Below are 23,998 nucleotides of genomic sequence, written 5' to 3'. Positions count from 1 at the left end.
CCAGGATTCCTTAAACACAAGTTGCCATGCCTCCATATCAGTTGGACAGAACATTTGAGATGATTGTTACTGCGGTTTTATGGAAGATGGAGTTGGAGTCTGAGGAGCAGTGGTCAAAATGAAATGTGACACGTTGTAGAATGTATGACGATTAGAACCTGGATACGATTTAGCAACGTATTTATTTAATGACTATGGAAATGATAGCTGAAGTTATTTTGACAGACAGACAGACAGACAGACAGACAGACAGACAGACAGACAGACAGACAGACAGACAGACAGACAGACAGACAGACAGACAGACAGACAGACAGGGGTAATTTCAGTGTTTTGAGACAAAAACATGTTTCTATGTTTCTTATCTATTCTTTTAAATTGGAGTGCCACTTTTTTAACAAGTGGAATATTTTAATGCATAATACTTAACGTCAGTGATTCTCAACCTTTTTTTTTAATGTCAAGGACCCCCAGTATGATATGCATTTATTCGGCCACGCCATTTGATTTTTTTTTAATCTCTGGGACCCCCATCTACACTGAAATATCAACAACAAAAAGTAAGCGGTAGTAGTTTTAAAAGTGGTGTAAGTGTTTTTGTTCAAATAAGTGTTAAATAGCTCTATACATTCCCTTTGTAAATCAGTGTTTGTTCAGTAACAGGGGCCTCTCTGGCTTTTTGGTACAGAAACAGAAAATAAATGTTCAGGTCAGGATGCCAAGTATAATTGGAAGAGATGAAACAAAATTGGACCTGGAACACTATAAGAATTGGAGCTCACAAATCTCTAATCCTTGGATTGAAATTGACAACCCACCTGAAATTTTATTTTCTGTTTATTAAAGATCTGAAGATATTGGGAGACCCCTATTACTGAGCACAACACTAGTTGTTGATTCTGTGTTTTATTATCTGTTTTATACTGTAAGAGTGCCAAAGTGAAATTTCCATTTAATGTCAAATGTAATGGATAATAAAGTGTTCTTTTTCGTTATAGCCGTTTTTCTCAAATGGGTGTACGAGAAAGTGGAAAATGGAAGAATTGATTTTACTGTTAGTATTTTTTTATGATAACACAGTGACAAAAGCTGTGTTTGTCAATAGCAGTACGACTGTTATTGAATAGAAAAGCAATGTTTATTTGCACATTACTTGAATATAATGATATCAAAACTGGACTCACTGAAGTGTTATGGCCACCGTTTTAAAATGCATGTGCTGCAGGAGGTTTGAGTTGCAGCTCTTTAACTCTCATTTCCATGTTATATGACTTCTAAAGGTTGTTTATCATTAATTCATAGCATTCATATGCTATTGCTAGCCATGGTTTTCTCTTGCAGTTTAATGTAGTCGCATCAAGGGGGTAGCCTACTTAAAACCATCAAGGGGGTAGCCTACTTAAAACAGAAGCAAAACAAGGTTTGAGAACCACCGCTCTATAGCAATGACTACTATCATTATTTTACTTTTTAACTTTTGTTTTAACCAAACAAGTATCACTTACACTACATTTCATATGAATGGTTTTGACCCCAGTGACATCATCATGTTCAGCAGCGATTCCAAGTTCAATGTTATGCTTGATTTGTGTTATGAAAGTGTGCTATTTTCACAGCAGGACACCATCATACGGCGAAGTACAAATCAGGCTTTATTACAGCTGCACACCTTTCCTATTATCAGGGTTTAGGTTAGGGTTAAGTAATACTGTATGTTAATGGTAATATCAATTCTTTCCCCAGTAACGAGTAGTAGTCCCAACCAGGGGCACTTGGAATTGGTATTTTTTTGGCGCTTTATTTATTCATTTAGTTAAGTTATTCCCCAAATGATATGGAAATAAATATGGGATGCACATGCAGAAGCCTGTACCCAATAAATATTGCAAGTCATTTCAAAGGCCCATTGCTAAAATGTTGTGTAGGCCTATGTGTTGTTTTGCGCTCCAACTGCCATTTTGGAAAAAAAGAAAAATCTAAAATGTTTGGAGACTTTTGAATAACTTTAATACAAATCTTCTCTTCTGAGGGTCCCTGCCATAAAACATTTTCAGATGGTGGTCTGCGGACAAGTACATATATCATCTCGGGGGTCCTTAACACGAAAAGGGTTTGCGAACCGCTGACTTGACGCATGTTACGTTCAATAAACCCATGAAGGTCAAATCTGCAGCCAAATAAACTAATGCAAGCGAACATGGATAACTGGTTCAAACTTCAAACGTCTCTCACTCTCCCTGGATAGTTTTGACTGAAACTATGATTGACATTTGACAAGATAGCAGCCAGTGTACAGTACTAAACTAAACCTTTTCAGGCTGCGACCCCCCAAAATAATCATATTTGAACTGTTCACAAGTTCACAATTCACAATGTTTGCCTCTTTTTTATATTATTTGACAATGTGGCCAATGGTTGGCCAGTTTTTTTTAGTATGGTATTGAAAATAGAAAAGAAGATTTACCATTAATGCATCAAAAGTAATCAACAAACTATGGGCTATACTTTGTTGATTTTTGATGCAGTAATTAATAGTATTTTTTATTTTTTTTATTTCTCTTTTTTTGGCATTCAAAATCATGTGGGGACCCCCTGTACTAAACTAAGACAGTTGATGGAACTCATTTAACAGAATCATCAAAACACGTGAGTGATGGGGTACTGCCGATTCCGGCGAGCCGCCCTGCATCCGAAACGGTTGAGAAATGACAGAGTTACCGTGTGGGGGTCCCTCTACTTTACCCTCTACTGTACTGTACTGTACTGTCACTGTACTGTACGGGCACCCACAATCACCATATATACAGTTAATATATGTGTGTGTGTGTGTGTGTGTGAGTTAGGTTGCACACAGGTGGTGAAAAACAACCATGCTGTTTTTGTGCTCAGACGCACCCACCCAGCCAGCCAGCCACCCAGCCAGCCACCCACACACATAGCTCCGTAAGGGAGTGGTTGCACCACTCAAAAAGCTGTATTGTAACGAGTTACTCTTGATAACAAGTGATGCAATGCAGTGATACTCAACCTTTTATGATTGAATCAAGTGTCCCGCAGCCCAACCAGTGTTAAGTGGTCAGATGTGTGGGCCGCATGCATGTTTAATTTGTGTTTGGGTTTGGATCGATGGAACTATAACCTTTTTTTTCTTTACACATATATATGATTTAATATCTTAATGTTTTATTAAATATTAAAATCTGAGGGTTTTGTCCTCGCACGGCCCACAGATGGGCCACGGCCCACAGGTTGAGAATCGCTGATGTTTTTAACCTCTTAAACCCCAGCATCCGTATATTGTGGGGAAAGCTTTTGCAGAAAACAAGCTTTGTGAGCTGGTCGAACGGCTATTTTCCGCAAATGCTCTCCCCAGAATAACAGAAAACACACTAGTATAGAGCCCTTGGACTCCATTTAACCATATAGATAACTAAGTTATAGATAACTAAATAACTAAGTAACATATTTCTCTCCCTGAGTAACTCGCCCAACACTGCCTACATACCATAGAATGTTCAGAGAAAGGTCCTACAGTGTCTCCTCCAATAGTTTAGACTGGTTTTAAAACTATTACTTTGGATACCATTGTTGCACCATTTTGTAATTTATATATGGACACTTTGTTGTTGTTGTTGTTATGTTCATGTGCTAAATATTATTATTAAGCCTGGTGATATTACTGGTACAATGTTCTTGTGCTTTTTGTAAGCAGTCATAATAATATGCTAACCATAATATTGTGTTCTACCGTTGAGTATTGAATAAAGTCCAAATAAAGACAACATTGATGATCTTTTTAAGTTGTTGTGATGTGTTTATCATCTTTCTTATATATTTTGTATTTTGTAAGGGACCAAGCCCGAAAGGCCTATGGTCCCTTGTTGTTATTCTACCTTTCCTTCATCTTCTTCTACTTCTTCTTCTTCTTCTTCTTCTTCTTCTTCTTCTTCTACTTCTTCTTCTTCTTCTTCTTCTTCTTCTTCTTCTAGTTCTTGCGTGGGCATAACAGGGACTGTGGGAGATAGGCAGACAGACACGCAGACAAACAGGTAGGTAGAGAGCATAAGGGTTTATTTGTTATTTGTTCTCTGCGATACACAGGCCCAGGTTTGAAGTAGATCGGTCAGATGGTTCTCAAGATATGTGTGGGGGCATTCGCTCACACACGCGCACGCACGCGTGTGCGCAGTTTTCATGTAATGTCTAAATTCTGTTGTTGATATTTGCATATAAACTTTAATTTAAAAGATGTCAGCTTTATGTGCAGTGACTCTTAAAGATGAGAATGTTAAACATCCTGGTGATGTTTGATTATGGTTTTGTCATTCGCTCATAAAAGTTAGTCATTGAGAGTATTAGTTAAACATGTCATGAGGTGGGAGCCCTGGGAAACTACATGGACATTTACTAGCTGTAAAAAATAAATAAATAAAAACATTAAAAAAAGAAAGGATTACTTGATGTAAAGCTGTGGGTCTCATGCTTTTTCATGTCAAGGACTCCAACCCCCAAATGAAGTATGTGGTCACGGACCCCCATCTGAAAGGATGGTGGACCGTGCCCAGTTATTTTATTATCTGTTATAGTGGTATTGTGTCAGTGTGTTATAGTGGGTAAAACCTTTCAAGTGCACCCCATATGATTTCTCATGAGTGACTGTGCTCTTTCCATCCATAAATCCAGGAATCTGTTTATCTGCATGTGTGTGTGTGTGTGTGTGTGTGTGTGCGTGCGTGCGTGCGTGCGTGCGTGCGTGCGTGCGTGCGTGTGTGTGTGTGTGTGTGTCCACTTTATGCCCATATATGGAGATCCACCAGCTCTCCCAAGTTGGTACAAGATGACTGATGTCATAGGCTGGCGTCTGAGTACTCTACCGATGACCACTGCACTATGTTTACTTTGTAATTTGTTACTCATAGCAACTGTTTTCTATTAACCAGTGCAGTGGTGGGGAAAGTAGTCAGATTTGTTTTGCATTTTATACCTAAGAAAAAGCAGCAAAACCGCAACATAAATATACTGTAGGTTATAGGCCAAAAAGGGCCTGTATTAAAAAAATCACACCCGTGTGAACTGAGTGGTGTAAGGTTTTATATAGCATGATCAGCTGTGGTCTGACGTAATGAAATCACACCTGGATGTGATTTCACAACTGGCTTTTTTTGCGCAGAGAAAATGACCACGGTTGCTACGGTCATCCAGTTCACCCGGGTGTGATTTAATTACGTCAGAAATTATTTTGAACATAGCAACCATGGTCATTTTTTTATGCACACAAAAGCCAGTTGTAGGAGTGGTTTACACCACTCAAAAAATACATCACCAAAGTAAAAGTAGATTACTATTTTTGAGGGGCGCTAGCCCCTCCTATATATAGCACGTGTTGTCTGAACAAACATTGAAAATGCCATTGATAATGAACGGAGAACTAATGTTTGTGTGGTCTGAACAAACATTAAAAATGCCATTGACAATGAATGGAGAACTTACTTCATATGTGTCTGAGCAAATCGACATGGTGGGAACCCTTGGCCAATAAGGGACCACCATTCTTGATGATGATGATGTACGATGATTAGAGCGCCCCTCACTTCACACAGGTGTGATTTTTTTTTAAATGTGTCAGCCTTTGAAAAAATAATAGATCTATTTGAAAATGTGCAGTTACAGTTTCACTATCATACCTCATAGCCATACATGTCTGTTTAGGTGACCCCATGGCCTTTACTCTAGCACCACCTTTAGGCCAAATCGATCATTTTATGGGTCAGTAAATATGCATTTGTATCACTTTTACTACAAATAATACATAAAATAAATAAAGCTATCAAACAGTTTGCAAAAGGTTTTCAGAAAAGCAACATTTTACAAAAATGAATAAAAAAAGCCACAATGTATGAAAGTTGGACCAGTTATATAAAATGAACATATTCGAAATGGTTATAGAAAGTGATTTAAGGTATCAATAGTATCCTAATCTTGTTCAACAAACTTTTTGCATGTGTTACAATAATGTCTATTTGTTTTATTTGTTTATGAACTGTGAAGTGTGAACCAAAGCTCTTGTGTGAGGCATTGATTTCAGTGCTTAAGAAGGGATAATTTCACCATTTATCTTCAACGAAAATAAACACATTTTGCCTCGATACATTACTAAATTGTCCATACGCCTAACGCCTGGCATTTTTCATTATGACAGGTCAACAGCACCCTCTATTGGCGCTTAGATGTTACAGCACAACTCTGAATGACAAGCAGTGACATAATCTCTCAAAACAGATTATTCAATGGCATATTGAGTATTGGCATCAAAATATATGTACAGTACCAATGTAAAAGCACTATTTTCTATTGATGCACTTCCATGCATGATGAAAATGATGCATGATGCCAGGTGCAGGGTAGATATTTAGAAAGTCTAAACAAACTAGGCCTACAGTCTGTGCATTAATTTATTAGAAACATTAAGACATTACAGTGTTTTTTTTAAAAAGTAGGCCTAATGCATCTGTAAAGGAATACCGGAGAACTCGACAGTTTTCCGACTCGCCGCGAAAAGTGCGGAGATCTCGCCGGGCCTTGTCGCCGCGAAGGTCCCCGAAAGTCATACTCTCATATGTGGTTGGTAAATCTCATCACCACGGCGAGCTGTCCGGTGAGTTGTCCACAGATCCCGGCGAGCTGTCCACAGTTCCGGCGAGGCAACATACTTACTTACTTACTTATGCCTATGGCTCCTTTTCATGGAGCATAGGCCGTTGACTACAGTTCGCCAGAGTCCTCTATCCTGGGCCTTCTTTTCCAGCTGTTTCCATGTCAGTCCACACTGCTTGATGTCAGTCTCAAGGTCCCTGCGGAGTGCTCTCCACTTTTCGCAAGATGGTAAACTGGCGAGTTCTCCGGATACCCTGTATACAGGATCATAGGCCGGGCGACTTGTTTGGCATTCAAACTGTAATAGCCTATAAGCTTACTAGTTCACAGTTTGTTATTATTATTATTATTATTATTATATGACTATTATATGACTTTTCATTTTTAAAGCGCCTAGTTGGGCTACTCTACAGTAGCCTACTAGGCATACGCGTCCTACAGAGTAGAGTAGAGTAGGCCTACTCTAGTCTCTAGTTACTAGTGCTAGTACAGTAAAGTCATGTAGCCTACTTAGTACACTTTCCAGTTTCCATCACTGGTGAGTGGTGACGAATCCTGGATGATCTCACCATAGTAGCCAGGCCCATTATTACATTACATTCATATCATTCATATAGTTAGAGGCACAGCCATTGGCTGCATCCAAGGGCCACGCTGTTTCCCCATTGGCCCCGTGGTCTCGTCACTCAGAGACGCGTTTTTCCACTGACCTACTAACACAGATCCTAAAAGCAGTCAGCCAGTCACTCATTCAGTCAGTGTGTGACGGGGGAAAAGGCGACGTTACAACACAGAACAATGTATGATAATGTGACACATTCCTGACTCTGACTGTCCATCTTTACGCAATGCTCCAGCGTGTTCCTCTACGCAGAAGAAGCAGCAGCTAGGGGGGACACAGTGCTACTGTCGCCGGGGAGGACATGCCACCAGGCCGGCGTGTTGGCGCACACATCGTCAACCGGTAGGGGACAAAATAATACACACATTTCTGACGCGTAATGGTGATGATTCTATGTTCACGCCGGTTCACTTTGATATTATAGGCCATGGATTTGGACCACCGGTTTAGTGCCATCGTTTTTATATCTGAGAACCTGCAGAGATTTTTTTTAATGTATAAGGTAGGCCTACCAAATCTACACTGTAATATTAATGTAACTCTCTCAGAGTGTACACATTGCTTCCAGTTGTAGGCTACACTCTCAGAGTTACAGACCAGTATGTATGGGTTCTACAAAACATCTTTTGCCGTTTAGACAGTAACATTCTGGAAAATCGGACTTTTATGGATGAATAATTTGATATTATTATTGTTATTTTTTTATGTTCACGTCCATAACCGGGATACCGGGATTATATAGCGTTTAGAGTGGTCCCGCTTTGTTCCACACTATAGACACGGGGCGGGGAGAGGAGAGGACTCATAGCAGGAGAGACTATGAGGAGAGGAGAGGCTGGGACGCGCAGAACGCACACTATTGAGGATGGAAACGTGCCATGGCGTTCCTGTACATGTCCCAGCGCCGGGAACCAAACAAAATAAAACAAGTCAATAATTTTGCCGTATTATCATTATTTCTATGTTATTTAGGCACTTCTAAAAGGTTATGCAATGAATGGGGTTAAAGAAAGCCATTGCTTTCTTTAACCCCATTCATTGCATAACCTCGTCGTAGCCACATGCCGCACTATATACAAGTGTCAAGCAAGACGTGTTATTTTTGGCTTTTTATCATTAGCCTATTGTTTTATTCTTCAACATGTTTCCTCGCTAAAGCATGTCTGTAGACGAGGCTAACGGGAATGCATTGCATAATGGCAGAATGTGCTGGCCGCTGCACTGTGAGCTGACTGAGCTCGTTCTGTAATCCCTGTGACTGTGACACAAAGAAGAATATCTGGGGCAATGGGACATGACGCCGCCTGAACATTCCGTGTTCTGCACGCACACTGTGTGCGTGATAGAGACCCGCACGCACGGTACGGCATTATCACCCCCCGCCTCTGACCCTTCATATATACTCTAAGCTCTGACCCCCCAACGCGGCGACACGGTCGTACGGTGAGGTGGAACGGGGGGGTTTTTATTGTATTTTATTTCGAGGCGTTAGTTTGTGTTATAGCATTTCAGTCACGTGGTTTTGGCCTTATTTCTTTGTTTCCCTTGCTTTAGCCTACAGTGCACACGGATACAGTAGGCTACAGTACCCCCCACCCCGATTCAAGATTTGTGGTGTTAAAACATGCAGATACTAAACTTTTTCATGTCAAGGAAGAACCCCCACATTTTTGTTCCAGGGACCCCCAGAACAAATGTTTATGTAAACAAAATTATATATATATTAATATATATATATTATTATTATTATATAATTATTATATTTGATATAATATATATTATATATATATTATATAATTATTATATCATATATATATATAGTCCAAACATTTTCGATATTTTTCACAAAAAATGTAAAATAGCAGATATACAAACACTGCGTGGCACAAAGGGGCGTGCTGTGAGCTATAGATCTGCTAGTTTTTAATAGCAACATATAAATGGATAGAGTGGTTAGTTTTGCTGGGCGCCCCCTGGTACTCCCCCCCCTGGGGGTCCTTTGGTGCGGATTGTGGGACAGAATGTGCCACATTCTGGGGACATTTCAGGGGAAAAATATCCCATCTACAGGCTTAGTTGTGAGCTTGTAAATGGGCTATTTTAAGAAAAAGGGATTTAGTGTCCACGGGGGAAAAAAGGAGCAGACCTAGTGTAGCTCCCTGGGGGACCCCTCAACTAAGTGGCTAATGTTGCAACGTCATGGACTTGTCTGATCTTTCCTTACTTTCACAGATATACGCTGGACTGGACATGAACACTGCCCGATACCATCCTACGTCATTCACATGCTTTTATAACAACGCTGACATGCCTAAAAATGCATGAGCATATAGCGACAGATGCAAGCTAACATGCAGACCATTAAGAGAGAACTGCACTCCAGTGGAACGTACGCTGAACAGGATGCTTACCAGAGCTCCAGCACAAGGTTAGTATAGAATAGTGGTTTTCAACCCTTTTCATCAAGGTCCATTATTTATTCTCGGCATTAGCCTCTCAGACCCCAAACCCAAACCACAATTCCATGCTGTATTGATGTGGTACCATAGGAGAGATAGCCTCGCTATGCGAGGCTAGAGATAACAGGCAAACGTTGATCAAAATACCAATTCTTCTACATTCTCTAATTGTGTAGACATTCTTGTAAATTAAGTAATGCAGATGTTTAACAATACTTTAACACTTGAGACCGTAACATTAAACCAAATGGCCCCGCGTAATGGTCCATTTGGTTTCATTTTACGCTCTTAATAGTTAAAGATCTAAAAAAGGGTCCATTTAGTTACCAAACAATGCCATAATTTAGTTCCCCGGACCACTGGTTGAGATCCACTGGTATACATGGATGAAAGTTCTCAGTCATCACCACAACTGATTTCAGTCATTTGCATTCAATAGAAGCCAACATGTCTTCTATAGAAGACATAGAAGTATAGCACAGAGAAAATAGCATGTACAAGCATTTAAAGTGGTCAAACTAGCAATGATAGAAAGATCTACCATAAAACCCTGATGGTCTCGGCTATTTAATATAAAAGCAACAGTTAAAGCCTCAGTCTGTGATTTCTTCTTCTTTTTTTTTTTTTTTTAATTCTTAGTTTTAGTTTAGTATTTAGTATTTATTAGTTTTAGGGGTTTGTTTTGTAATACGAAACAGGGTCGAGATTCAACAAGGTCCGAAAAATAGCAAAGAATTTAAGATCTACAAGTTCACTATAGCAGTTCTACAAGCTTTTGTGATCTTGTAGGTCTGATTCATTTCTTGCTACAGTATTTTTGAAGATGGTTTTGACAATTTTGACAAAAAGTTTGAGAAGTACTGATTTAGATTTTAGAATGCATTTTTAGAATTGGCCTCAGGTCTTAATGGGTTCATATTCGCCCTCTGCTCCCACAGGGACCTGATTGGCCTCAACAAGTCCTCCTCCATGCCGCTGAAAGCCAGGATGCCGTGTCGGCGCAAACGTGAGTTCATCCCAGATGAGAAGAAAGACCCGCAGTACTGGGAGCGCCGGCGCAAGAACAACGAGGCGGCCAAGCGCTCGCGGGAGAAGCGGCGTGTCAACGACATGGTCCTGGAGAACAAGCTAATGGCCCTCGGACAGGAGAACGCGACGCTCAAGGCTGAGCTCCTGGCGCTCAAGTTGAGGTTTGTGTTGTAAAGGATTGTTTTGTGGGGAAAGGTTTTACCATTTACATTGTAGTGGACCACTGTTATTCAGAGTGACTTGCAGTAACGTTGCTGTCAGGCAGAAACCTCTTGTCTCCATATTATGCCCATATTAATGCCCTATTTGATCATATTATCTACAGAGTCACACAAAAGCATAAAAAGTGGCAGATCCAAAAGATCGAACTAGCACGTCATTTATTCCCAACAGATCCCTAAACCTGTTGTTTTGAGGAGTGCTGGTTTCAGTCCATTAACCCTACTCTTCATTGTTGGCTAGTGAGGCGCACCCTATCGAGACATATACTTCATCGTGCAACGGTATTGCGCCGAGAACAGCTGATGCTCACATTGCGTCGCGGATGCGACCGCTGTGAGCTTAGAGGTCTGCTAGTCTCGGCTAGATATAGGACCCTACTTATACTGCATTTCTGTCTAATAAAATATTCAATCAATCAGTCAAATTCAGTACAGTATGGATCAATTAATGTCATATCTTATCATATCTTATCTTAGGTTCGGTCTGGTGAGCTCGGCAGCATATGCCCAGGAGGTGCAGAAGTTATCCCATGCCACCGCCACCCTGTACCGGGACTATGTGTCGCCTGGCGCGGGCGACTTGGAGCCCCTGCGCATGGCTGGGAGCTGCGTGTCGGTCATCAGGCACTTGCCTCACGGCGTGATGGCGTCTCAAGACGGAGACACCATCAAACGAGAGCCAGCTGAGAGAGGCGGCTACGTGGCGGAGAGGGGGGCCAGCCCGTACCAGATGTATCCCAGCTATGCCACCGCCCCCCTGACCGATCCGTCCCCACGGGCCGCAGAGTCTTCTGGCGACTCTCCTGGAACATCTGACGACGGGGCTCTGAGCAAGTCATCCGATGGAGAGGACGAGCAGCGGGTCCCCAAGGGTCCCCCCGCCCCACTGCTGCCTTTCACCGCCTCTTCAGAGCTCGCCTCCTCTGACCAGAGAAGCGTCATCGTCTCAGCACTCAAGGCGACGGACGCCACCTCAGCGGTGGCTGCCTTACCGCACAAATTGCGGCTCAAGGCCAAGGCCAACATCAACGTCAAGGTAGAGGCCATAGACCCCGAGTACCACGCTCTGGGACACGCCTCCGATGGGTGGCACCAGCAGCGGGCCGCGGAGTCATCCCCCAGCCCCCTGTCGGCGCAGGTGATTGACATGCGAGACTGGACCCACCAGTCCGGGCAGTGGCAGAAAAACAGACCCGATAGCCCACAGGACGATAGTCCACAAGACTATAGCCTGCAGGACGATAGCACACAAGACTATAGCCTGCAGGACGATAGCCCACAAGACTATAGCCCACAGGATGATAGGTGCATGAGTAGCAGGCTTAGCCCAAGCCTCCTCAACAGTGCGTTCACAACGGATGGTAGGGATCCCTCCTCCCCATGTGCCCATTCGGATTTGGAGAACTTGCATATAAATCAGGGCATGGCTGCTGAGCTGTCCTCAAATGCAGCCTGTCTATCGAGACTCATCCCAACACACCTGGGTTCTGTGATGGAGTCGACGGCAAGCACTAAAGATCACTATGTGTTTTCGGAATAACAAATTGACAATGTTTGTTTTTTTAGACAATGTGTGCATTACAGCGTTTCCTGCCCCCCCTTGTGTTTATTCACTGTGCTATTGATATGGTGTAAGGTTACACATTTAGAATTGTGCTGGGCAATATATCGATGTTGCTTTGATTATCATCATTACAAGACTCTTTGGGGATTTCGCGTATCGTTGCTGTCGGAGCAAAAACCTCTCATCTCCATCTCATCTCATTCTAACATTCTACTAACTAGATCATACTATACAGCATCACACAAAAGCATCAAAAGTAGCAATGCTTGAAACACCACAATGTAAATGGTAAATGGTGCATTTATATAGCGCCTTTATCCAAGGCGCTTTACATAGATTGTGCATTACATTCACACACACATTCATACACCGATTGCGGCGGAAGCCATGCAAGGTACCAACCAGCACATCGGGAGCAATTTGGGGTTCAGTGTCTTGCCCAAGGACACTTCGACATGTAGACAGGAGGAGCCGGGATTCGAACCGCCGACCCATGGATCATTGGACGACCTGCTCTACCTCTTGAGCCACAGTCGCCACAATGTCTTTAGAGCTTGTTGATCTGCTACTTGTGCTATAAGTAACCATTTTGGACATATGAGGTTTCCACCCGACAGAGACCATATCATAATATCGCGATATGGCATAAATGTAAGCCTTATTTTATACCTTCAAAATAATTTCTAAAATAGTGAAAATAGCCGACCTACAAGCATACTTGTGAGCTTGTGGATTGGCTATATTTTATATCGTCATATTAGATGTCTATATCGCCCAGCCCTGTTTCAAATGAAGGGGGTTTAAAAGTAAAAGTGTGAGTTTGTAGTTTGGCATATCTGAACTTACAGCAGTCCACATTCATGTTTAAAATTGTACTCTAGGTTTGTGGTAAATAATGGTGAATGAGTTCCCCCCCCCCCTGTTTTACAATAAATACATGTCAGGACCGACTTGTGTATTATGTGTTGTTGATGAATATTCATGCAGTATAAAAGTAGTACAAAGGAAGATGGAAATGAAGAACTATCAAACAGTACAGTTATGAAAGAAGCATTAGTAGACAAAGTACTAAAACCCCAGTTAATTTACCCTTCAACTACTTGTTTATACCCTAGCCGCAGGCAACTTGGATGCTATAGACTCTAGCATCCAAGTTGCCTGCGACTCTATAGTATAGAGTCGCACCCAGTTGAACTCAATCTGTCAGTAGGATTCTGACTGGTTGGGATCCAGCAGGTTGTTCTGTGAGAGATGGAGAGAAAGCTGGTTAGAGTGCTGCTGTGCTGCTGGTAGGAACGGTTTGGCTCCCCAATCCGTTCCTATATGGATCTTATTGGTTCAGTCATCCTGACAAAGCCTAATCGGATAATATATAATAGAGGTCTGTTCAAGGCAGAAGGGGAAGTCGAGGCATCCTGGTTTAAGTTCTAATCGGACACCACTGCGGCGGGTCCTAACCAGCAATAGAGCCTTGAGCTATTTTATACCATAGCTAGAAAATGATATTCCGTCCTTTCCTTTAGCCATTTCAGTCAAATTATTTTGCAACAAAACAACAAAAAAAGATCTGCTTTGAGTAGCCCATAAGTCACTTATGACTTTTTATTACACACTTTTATTACTTTTATTATAAGTGTGTAATAAAAAGTGTAACCTTTTATTGCCTACACTTAATTTAACATAATCTAAGCCTAATCTTTGACTAAATGTAATTATTAATATAAAACCCATAAAGCTGTAGCCTGTATGCATCATGTATGATAAAAGCCATGCCAACCCACGTGACGTCATCCAGTTCAAAGTTGACTGCAGTCATTCTTATTCATTTTCCGGGTTGCACATCCGCTCTAGAGCGGATACGGAAACGCATAATATCTGCCTTTAAACCCACCGGATACAGCAGGCGGGCTCTAAACCGGATCTGAGCCTTTAACAACAAATAGAAACATCGGATTTTCCCAGTCCAGCCCGAAAATAGCAGATTTACAAACTCACAACGTGTTGCGTCTACAACGCGTTGGGGCTTGTAGATCTGCTATTTTCGTACCAAGTACGCCGGGTTAATTTTTTTCCTTCTTCTGTGAAGTGTGTTGTTGACAGTATGGCGGTCATGGCGGCGGGTTCCAGACTCTTTCTGCGGTCGTTGCGCTCCTCTCCCGTGCGGAGAGACCTGGTGGATCAGATACATGTGCGGGATTATGCGGGGTTATTATTTCAGTCTTCTCCCGTGCTTTGCCGCCCCGCAGCGGCGCGGCAATACAGCTCTAACCCCAAGGACGACCTGAACGTTAGATATCTGGACGGACAAGATTCAGGTCAATGTTTAACGTTTATATTTATTTATTTATTGTAGGATATATGTGATTTGATTAGAGTTATTAATTGAAAATTAATATCAATGTTTTAAGCAGGTGAAATGCCATGCAGGCAGCCTTACTATAGGCATAGGCTTACTGCACACATATAACCAAAACAGTTGACACCTGTCCCTGGACAACTGGACTGTGTCTTGTAGGCTAAAGGTGACAATCCAGCTCTTTATCTTATATTTCTTCTGTCTTGTCTTTCAGGAATTGTGGTTCTTGGTCTGAACCGACCTAAAGCCAAAAATGCAATAAGTAGAAACCTGGTGAACATGGTATGTTGTTCCACTGCCTTGGTTTGTTGTTGTTGTTGTTGTTGTTAACAAAAACAAAGTTCAGACTTATCAATTCAGTAGCCACAAGCAACTCTAGGTTCTATTGTTAATATGTTGAATCTAGAGTTGCAACACCAGCCACTGGCAGCCCAATGAGCCCATACATCCAATTCCTAACTGAAAAGTCTGATTGTATTAAACAATGTTAAACTCACCAACATTGCAGCTGTACGAAATGCTTGAATTATCCTCTTTCTATCTGCAAGGTGTTTGTTTCATAAAAATCCACCGTAGACATGTTATGAGCTATAGTGTTGGAGTTTGGAAGCACTCATTTTCAATGCAACGTCCTACTGCCTCCTGCATTATGTATCATTTCGAAACGGGTGGCATGATGAAGGACCATTAAGTGATTTCCAACAAGCGCTTCCAAACATTTATTTTTGTAGGATTCAATCAATTCAGTGGGGTTTGCTCCCATACTGCAGTGTGCAGGCTTACAGTAGCCTACGAACGAAGTGTACATATTTATTCATAGACCTGCAGTACATTACAGTCATGCACTTGTGTATTTTGCTTGCAAACATATTATTTATAGACCAATATTTATGTATTGGCCTACATACATACATTCGTTGCTGTCAGGAGGAAGCCACCTAACTCAATTTGTCAGGTGTTTTATTTCTTTGCACGCTTTACGTCTGTGTGTTGGTTAAACAAATATTGAACCAATGAAATGTAGTTAAAAGTTGCTCCGGACAAAACCTCATAACTCCATTGGACCCTCAAACTCCTACTACTACTAAAGCAACTACTCTAACTCCACCACCTCTCCCCCTGCAAGCAATTGACAATATATAAATTCACAACACCAACTTTGAGGTAGCAGTATTGCTTTGTTTTTTTTCTTCATTTCCTGAAAAATGTACATTTTTCATTTCCTTAGGAGTTAGGGGATTTCTTCCCGACAGCAGAGATATGTGTAGGCCTGTACATACATATTCACCAATATGTATCCCCGCTACATCTCTGAACTCCTCCAATGCCACGGCCCCTACCGATGCCAACCTCCTTGACATCCCCAGGACAAACAAACAAACCTGGGGTGACAGGGCCTTGTCGGTGGCTGCACCTTGCCTATGGAAGTCATGGCCAGCTCACATCAAAGCTGCCCCCCACCCTCACCATGTTTAAAACCACACTCAAAACCCACCTTTTCAGACTCGCACTCCCCACCTAATTCTAATCCTTCTTTTTTGAGGGGTGCTAGTCCCCATTGAAGACAAAAGCGTGTAAACACAAACATTGAAGACAAAAGCGTGTAAACACAAACATTTTCTTTCTTTCTTTCTCCAGATGGTAGAGACAGTGGAGAGTATAAAGAAGAATGGCAAAGTGCGCAGTGTGATTATATGCAGCATGGTACCTGGGGTGTTCTGTGCAGGTAACATTACATTTACTCAAGCGCTCTGACTGATGCCAACAATAAGCCTCTCTGACCGGACCTACTTACTTAACGTTGCATTCACTGTTCCCTTTGGTTTGAAGAGTTCATGCGACAGGTTGAACACATTACAAACTACTGAAATGATGGGTTTATTAATTAGGTGTGTGTGTGTGTGTGTGTGTGTGTGTGTGTGTGTGTGTGTGTGTGTGTGTGTGTGTGTGTGTGTGTGTGTGTGTGTGTGTGTGTGTGTGTGTGTGTGTGTGTGTGTGTGTGTGTGTGTGTGTGTGTGTGTGTGTGTGTGTGTGTGTGTGTGTGTGTGTTACAACCTGTAACAGTCAAGTTTTTCTTTAATGGCTGTTTGCAGGGGCAGACCTAAAGGAACGTGCCAAAATGGACCTGAGTGAAGTGGGACCTTTCGTCTCCAAAGCAAGAGGACTTATTACAGATCTGGGTAAGACACTCATTTGTTATAACCACTTGAACCCCATTGTCCTTGTTCTGAAAGGTATGACCTACAATTAGCCAAAATAGCCAATCTACAAGCTCGTCTGTGATGTAACCCTAACAATTAATTGTGACTCGTGAGCTAAGTGTTCATGATGGTGACTGACAACCCTGTTGGTATGGTCTTTGTAGGTAACCTGCCGATGCCGGTCATTGCAGCCATTGATGGAGTGGCATTAGGTGGAGGGTTGGAGATGGCTCTGGCCTGTGACATCAGGATCGCATGTAAGATGGACACATTTATTACAACATGTCTCCTAAAAAAGAGATGCTTTCATTCCATCAGAAGATATGTGTTTTCAGCCATAATGTTTCAAAGAATACTTAGCTGACACTGGTTACGTTTTGCATTTCCAACACCCTGATGCAAACATTGCTATAATTACATCTGCCATGACCTAACACACTGGTTCCCAAACAGTGGGTCAGGGACCAATTGTTTGGGGTCACAACTCGAGTAAAAATCCCATTTCTTTTCCTACGTTTAAAAAACTATATTTTTTCAAAAGATCCCCCCCCCCAAAAGAAAAAGAAAGAAACAACAAACAAACAAATCTAAGAAATTCCATAAATTAAAAAATATATAATTAAGAAGTAGTGAAAATAGCTGATGTGCAAGCTTGAGCTTGTAGATTGATTTTCACTAGTTTGGGTCCCAGTCAAACATATTATTTCTCTTTTCGGTCTTGATCTAAAATGTTTTGGAACCATTGACCTAATGTGTGTGTAGTTATTCATTAGGACATGTTTCTTGTGCAACAAAATGATCACAAGAGCTATTCTAAGGTTTACCTTTTAACTGCATTTGATAGTGATACACGCATGTGAATCTTGGTATGCACAGTATACAATCAAGGGCTCATTTGAACGGGACATAACGTGGTTTTAGAGTTGGCCTTTCTAATGTTTGCTAATGTGGCCCAGATTAATTAACTAGTTACTGTTCTCTTCATCATCTCCAGCCAACTCTGCAAAGATGGGCCTGGTTGAAGCCAAACTCGGTATCATTCCTGGAGCAGGTACGGTTACCTTCAAGATACTGTATAAGTGTGTACATACACTAACATCCTCAGTTTGGACCCTTATGGGTCGGATCCATTTGGTTACAGTAAATTTGTATACTCTGAGTTAAATGAACGCAGATTTTACTGGGTACATCAGGGGTCTTCTACAGGGGTCCGGGAACCATAGGGGGTTCTTAGAGATACTGCAACGGGCCGTCAAATCTTTCTGTGATACTTTATTTGTATTCATTTATACAAGATGCAAATAGAGAGTGAACCCAGAGAGTGTCTAATACTGTACTGAACCGATTGTTCCCGAAGCAATTAAGACTACTGTGTGACCATTGCGTGCCTGTGTGCACAGGTGGGACCCAGCGTCTGCCCAGGGCCATCGGCGTGTCCCTGGCCAAGGAGCTGATCTTTGCAGCGCGGGTGGTGGACGGGGTGGAGGCCCAGCGCGTGGGCCTGGTCAGCCACTCTGTGGAGCAGAACGACAGCGGAGACGCGGCCTACCTCCGCGCTCTGGAACTGGCTCGAGAGTTCAACAGTCAGGTGAAGATGAGCCTTAAACCCTAGCCCTGTAACCTTAGAGTATATATGAATAGAGACGGCACCCGGAGGAAACCCTGAGGCGAAATGGACATAGTGGCCAAATTTGGTATTGCAGCGCTGTGCCAATTCTGGTCCGTTGGCTATCATTGCGCACGTTCATGATGACACGTGAACGCTGTTTCATACGTGAACGTGTGCAACGATAGTCAACGGCACAGCGCGTTCACGATTTGGCCCAATTCTTCCCAGAATGCACTCTGTTCCTACCCGGATGGAAGAGTGAAATCGCCTCATGCGCTTTTGAGCAACTTAATGCAAGTGGATGAGAGGAGAAATCCGGTGCCGTCTCTATTCATATATACTCTAAGCCTGTAACGCATTCCGGTCGTGTGAATTCACATTCGTCAGAAGACACATGATGACATGAAATCACGTGACCGCGATGGTTTACCAGGCTAGTAAAAACCCATCCAGATTATTTCCATGGACCTTGAGTATATGAATCAAAATGAACTCAACTCTGCACATTGAGGTATTGATTGTTGACCTTTCCACTTTGAATACTTTCAAATTGACAGCCTTAAAATTGCCATTTTGAGATGACATCATTTCTGTCTACTCACTGTCTCATTGGAGGGCTGTGGACAGATCAGAAACCTCCCTACCAGTGACGTAACACTTTTATTTAGATTCCATTTATGTATTTTAATTTGTGCAAGTACACTCTCTTCTATTCCAGCATGCTAACTTTACAGGAAGAGAAGGGCTGAAGTTTCTATTCGCTTGCGATCATAGTTATGATATATCTAGACTAGAGAACGGACAGCCCCACCCCCACCTATTCATTTCAACAAAGTTGCTCACCCAGCACACAAAGCACTCGGAAGTACCTCCTTTTTCCGCATTTGAGCACCAAATGTTGGTTTTAAACACGGAAGTCTTGCAATCCCAGATATCTTTCCACCAGGGCCAAGCGACGGCAGCCTCACTGTCCTACCACGGTTCTGGGAGCTTGCTTGGGATCCCTGTTGATGATCACTGGTTGCTAGGTTTCTGAACTGTCCATAGCCCTAATGAGACACAGTGTGAGTAGACAGATAAGGTTGAAAATGGATGCTCCTTTTAAACCCTATATACTAGGTCTGTACCTTTACCGCATCTACACCAAATCTAGAACTACCCACAGTGCATTGTGAGCTTGTAGATCTGCTATTTATACCTATTTTTGAGCGGTGCCTAACCGCTCCATTTCGCAGCTATGTGTACTGTATACGTATGTATGTCTGTCTCTGATTCTGTATGTCTGAGCACGGACAGCTGCAACACCTTGGCAATACAGCTGGATGGCACTGTTGAGCAGCGACACACATACACACACACACACACACACACACACACAGGCCAGGGAGGAGGGCTAGAACGTATAGTTGCATTGCTCAGTTCACACAGGTGTGATTTTGTTGAATGTTTACCTATTCTGACATGGCATACACACAAGAGTAGACTCGCTAAGGTTCATGTACTGTAGTTAAAACAGCTGTGTCTGACTAGACATAATGATATGTGTGTAATTGTTTTGCAGGGTCCAATTGCTATCAGGATGGCAAAATTGTCAATAAACCAAGGAATGGAGGTAAGAATACCCACCACTGTGGCTCACACACGGTATACTTAAAAAAATAAGTAAAAAACAAATCGGCACACAAAAATCAAATAAATCGATTAAGTCCAATAAATCACTTAACCCGGTATTATACTTTGTTTGATCAAAACGAGGGAAAGCTTGTGGATCGGCTTTCTTTCATTCCCCCCTTCGTTTATAATACTAATTGAGGCAAAAGTTGTAATGAATGGTGGTATTGATGCGAAGTAATGCAGGGCTTAAAGTTCTTAGTCCTGGGGACTGATTTCAGTCCTGAGGATCTCATAGGGGTCATTTAATGAGATCAGTGCAGATTTGCAAAAAAACATGTTCAGTCTTGGGATTGTTTTTGGCTTTAAGCCCTGGAAGTAATGGCTGTAGAACTATTGCAGTGTTGTGTATATTAATCCATATTATATAATATGTTCCATATTAGTCCAATGAATGTGTTAAAGTGATATTACATTATATTGTCCCTTAGGTTGACTTGGCTACAGGATTGGCAATTGAAGAGGCATGCTACGCTCAGGTAAGTGTAATCCAAAATAGAATGTGTACAAAAATAATGTGTCTTGAGGTGGTTGCACCGAGTCAAGACACTGTGCGCTTGTAGATCCGCTGTTTATTGAAAAGAAGGTTTATCAGAAGACTGATTTAGAAGATAGTTTTAGAATCGGCCTCGTCTGTGTCTCCCAAAGGTGATACCGACGAAGGACAGGCTGGAGGGTCTGGCAGCGTTCAAGGAGAAGAGGCCCCCTCGCTTCAAGGGAGAGTAAAGGGTCCTGCTTTGTCACTAAGCACTGCCATCCAATCAATCAATCAATGCCCTTTCAGGGGTCCGTTCCAGATTCAAGGGTGGACTCTGCTACCAACGGTTTGAACTGGTCCTGAGTTCAGGAAATATGCACGTGAACCCGGATGTTGGCGTTGTCATTATCGGCACGTCTCCGAATAACATAGTGGAAAAAAAGTACAGATTTCAAAAATCTAAAACAACCACCCACCAGCTGCTTCCCCACCATTATTTTTCATAACTGTTAAAAAATCACTTGAAACCTAGCATCCTTATTTCTGGGGGAAAGTTCACCGAAGATAGCCATATCTACAAGCAATGTGCTTGTAGATATGGCTATTTTCGGCAAAGAGATGTGGTGTAAGAGAGAGAAAAAGAGGGGACCAAGTACTGAGCCGGTCAACATACATATAGAGGGTTTAAGTGTTTATTCAATGAGAATCGATCGTTGGATACAACCCAGAACATTATATTTTTGAGAGCTGTGCCATTACTATTGCTGTGACGACTTTTGTTTTGAGACAGCCAGCTTGCCTTTTACTGACGAATAATAGTTGATACTGTTATTGGGCATAGAAATGATAAAAATATGATTGATGAATGACCATGACGTCCTGTGAAAAGATACACATGAATAAATACTACTAACAAACAAATAGTTTTTGAAACGTTGATTATAAATGCTGCTGATAAAGATGTGGATTCTAATTGGCTAACCATATATATATATCTATTTAGTCCCACTTTTAGGTGTGGTCAAGCACCCAATTTCATGTAAGCATCCCTAATTGATTTACTCATTATTTCATTCATGTTTTTATGGGTTACTTTTGCAACCAACATATACTATAAAAACAAAAACATGTAAACTAATATGTAACCTTTTTAATGTAATGTAATTGTGTCCAATCTGTATGGTAGAGTATGTTAATACAATATAACTTATATAATTGGGGTGGTTGTGTTTTTCTCCCTGCTCTTCTATTGAGACATTTAGATTGTGTCAAAAGTTGTGTATCACCTAGACACTGGATCTATGACATGAATTTTTACCTGAAGGCAAGCTCTATTAGCAAAACAAAACGAAAAGGAAAACCTATTCCAATCTGGGGTAGAAAATAAAATATCACAGACAAATGTGTATTTTTATCCAGGGGTCCTAAAGGTCTGATTGTAGATTCACCCCTGTAACCTAACATTTGTCTCTGGTGTCACTACACTGGCTAATTAAACATTGACCTCCTAGTAGTTCATGCTCATTATAACAAGTTCACATCGTGTCACTTTGTGCCCCGATGCAAGCTGGTACATCTGGTATTTTTGAATATTTTTGAAAGGTGGGGGCACGGTGGCACAGTCTTTAGTGCTGTCGCCTCACAGCTAGAAGGTCCTGGGTTCGATTCCCACTGGGGACGCTGTGGGTGCTGGCGGCGTGTTCTCTCCTCCGCGTCATCAGTGCCCATACCTGAGGCGTTTGCATGTTCTCCCCGTGTCCCCTAGGGTAGGTACCCTCAAAAACATGCAGTAATCCTGGTCTCTAAACTACCTCCCACTGGCCAGCCAGGGCGCCTGATGGAGGGGAAAGGAACTGGTTGGAATAACGTGTTCCTTCCACGTGCTATGTCCAACCAGGGAAACTCCCCTGTCAGGTGTAAAGGAGCGACTTGGGCACTCATGCATGAAGGAAGCATGAGTTCATGTCTGTTGCTCTCCCCAGGTTGGCGGAGGGTTTGTAGAGCCCAGGATCACATTAGATAATTGACACAGTACAACATTGGGTTACACAATTGTGTGATAAAAAATCACGCCCGTGTGAACTGAGTGGTGCGACGTCACACACTAACCATAGCAACCATGCTCACCCGTACGTGGCCCCACGTACAGGTACACACATACATAGACACAGACATACAGACAAAGCTGGTTATTGGAGTGGTTTGCACCACTCAAATGTAATAACAAAAATCACACCCGTGTGAACTGAGTGGTGTAAGGTTTTATATAGCATGATCAGCTGTGGTCTGACGTAATGTCTGACGTTAAAGATCTTTGGCTAGGTAGACTCGTCTTCTGATGTGATGATTTGTGACCATGAAGTTGATTCAGCTGGAGTTTTTGTCCGATGTGAGGTATTATATAAGGTAAGGTATTATATAGCCTGATCAGCTCTGATCTGACGTAATGAAATCACACCTGGATGTGATTTCACAACTGGCTTTTTTTGTGCAGAGAAAATGAGCATGGTTGCTACGGTCATCCAGTTCACCCGGGTGTGATTTAATTACGTCAGAAATTATTTTGAACATAGCAACCATGCTCATTTTTTCTGCACACAAAAGCCAGTTGTAGGAGTGGTTTACACCACTCAAAAAAATATATAGTAGGCCTATAGCCCTATATATTTTTTTAAAGGTATTTGTAGAATTCGGCCTCAGGTCTTAATGGGTTAAAGATGTCAACTCACTCTGTGTCTCAGAGGAGGGATGTTATTTTGTAAACATTTTAACATCACCAGTCCCTGGCACAGAATAATTTCAGATGTCGGTCCGTAACCAAATAATTTGGGGGCCCTTGGCATGAAAAGGGTTGAGAACAACTGGCATAGTTGATTTGGGAAATGGATGAGGGGGAACAAGGGTTTCAGTCCAGTGTCTGTTATACAGGATACAAGCTCTCCATTCAGGGCCAGGTGCAGAGTATAGACACCAGACAGACACACAACGGAATTACTGGCTACTTGTGTGTGTGTGTGTGTGTGTGTGTGTGTGTGTGTGCGTGCGTGTGTGCGACTGTGTGTGTGTGCGCTGTGCACACGCATGTGTATAAGGGCCTCTCTGGTAGTAGTAGGCCGTTAGGCCCCCGGATCAGA

The 23,998-nt window shown here is 42.1% G+C and overlaps 2 protein-coding genes across 3 annotated transcripts; both read left to right on the top strand.

Annotated features, from left to right (window-relative positions):
* The first annotated feature begins 7,266 nt into the window (after positions 1 to 7,266).
* nfil3 (nuclear factor, interleukin 3 regulated) lies at positions 7,267 to 13,487 on the top strand. 2 transcript variants are annotated; one of them, XM_079524300.1, is made up of 4 exons: positions 7,267 to 7,618; positions 9,509 to 9,704; positions 10,674 to 10,925; positions 11,463 to 13,487. In XM_079524300.1, the coding sequence occupies exons 2-4, from the start codon at positions 9,616 to 9,618 to the stop codon at positions 12,523 to 12,525; spliced, it is 1,404 nt and encodes a 467-aa protein (XP_079380426.1). In that variant the 5' UTR covers positions 7,267 to 7,618; positions 9,509 to 9,615; the 3' UTR covers positions 12,526 to 13,487. The 2 variants fall into 2 exon arrangements, with proteins under 2 accessions (XP_079380426.1, XP_079380427.1); XM_079524301.1 differs by lacking the exon at positions 7,267 to 7,618 and adding an exon at positions 8,098 to 8,205.
* A 1,129-nt stretch (positions 13,488 to 14,616) lies between these two features.
* On the top strand, positions 14,617 to 22,020 carry auh (AU RNA binding protein/enoyl-CoA hydratase). The gene is made up of 10 exons (XM_079524218.1): positions 14,617 to 14,864; positions 15,120 to 15,187; positions 16,544 to 16,631; positions 16,999 to 17,085; positions 17,271 to 17,363; positions 18,101 to 18,157; positions 18,507 to 18,694; positions 20,277 to 20,327; positions 20,818 to 20,865; positions 21,035 to 22,020. Exons 1-10 carry the CDS (start codon positions 14,651 to 14,653, stop codon positions 21,110 to 21,112), a joined length of 972 nt encoding a protein of 323 aa, XP_079380344.1. The 5' UTR covers positions 14,617 to 14,650; the 3' UTR covers positions 21,113 to 22,020.
* The last annotated feature ends 1,978 nt before the right edge of the window (positions 22,021 to 23,998 follow it).

The sequence above is a fragment of the Electrona antarctica genome (genome assembly GCF_951216825.1).
Source record: "Electrona antarctica genome assembly, chromosome: 16".
NCBI lineage: Eukaryota > Metazoa > Chordata > Actinopteri > Myctophiformes > Myctophidae > Electrona > Electrona antarctica.
Note: the sequence above shows the minus strand (reverse complement) of the source record. Positions and strands in the feature narration are given on the sequence as shown.

Coding starts and splice junctions, on each gene's coding strand:
- nfil3 (XM_079524300.1), top strand. CDS start 9,616: ATGCAAGCTAACATGCAGACCATTAAGAGAGAACTGCACTCCAGTGGA. Junction 9,705..10,673: donor TACCAGAGCTCCAGCACAAG/GTTAGTATAGAA, acceptor CTGCTCCCACAG/GGACCTGATTGGCCTCAACA. Junction 10,926..11,462: donor CTCCTGGCGCTCAAGTTGAG/GTTTGTGTTGTA, acceptor ATCTTATCTTAG/GTTCGGTCTGGTGAGCTCGG.
- auh (XM_079524218.1), top strand. CDS start 14,651: ATGGCGGTCATGGCGGCGGGTTCCAGACTCTTTCTGCGGTCGTTGCGC. Junction 15,188..16,543: donor GTAGAAACCTGGTGAACATG/GTATGTTGTTCC, acceptor TTCTTTCTCCAG/ATGGTAGAGACAGTGGAGAG. Junction 17,086..17,270: donor AGGACTTATTACAGATCTGG/GTAAGACACTCA, acceptor TGGTCTTTGTAG/GTAACCTGCCGATGCCGGTC.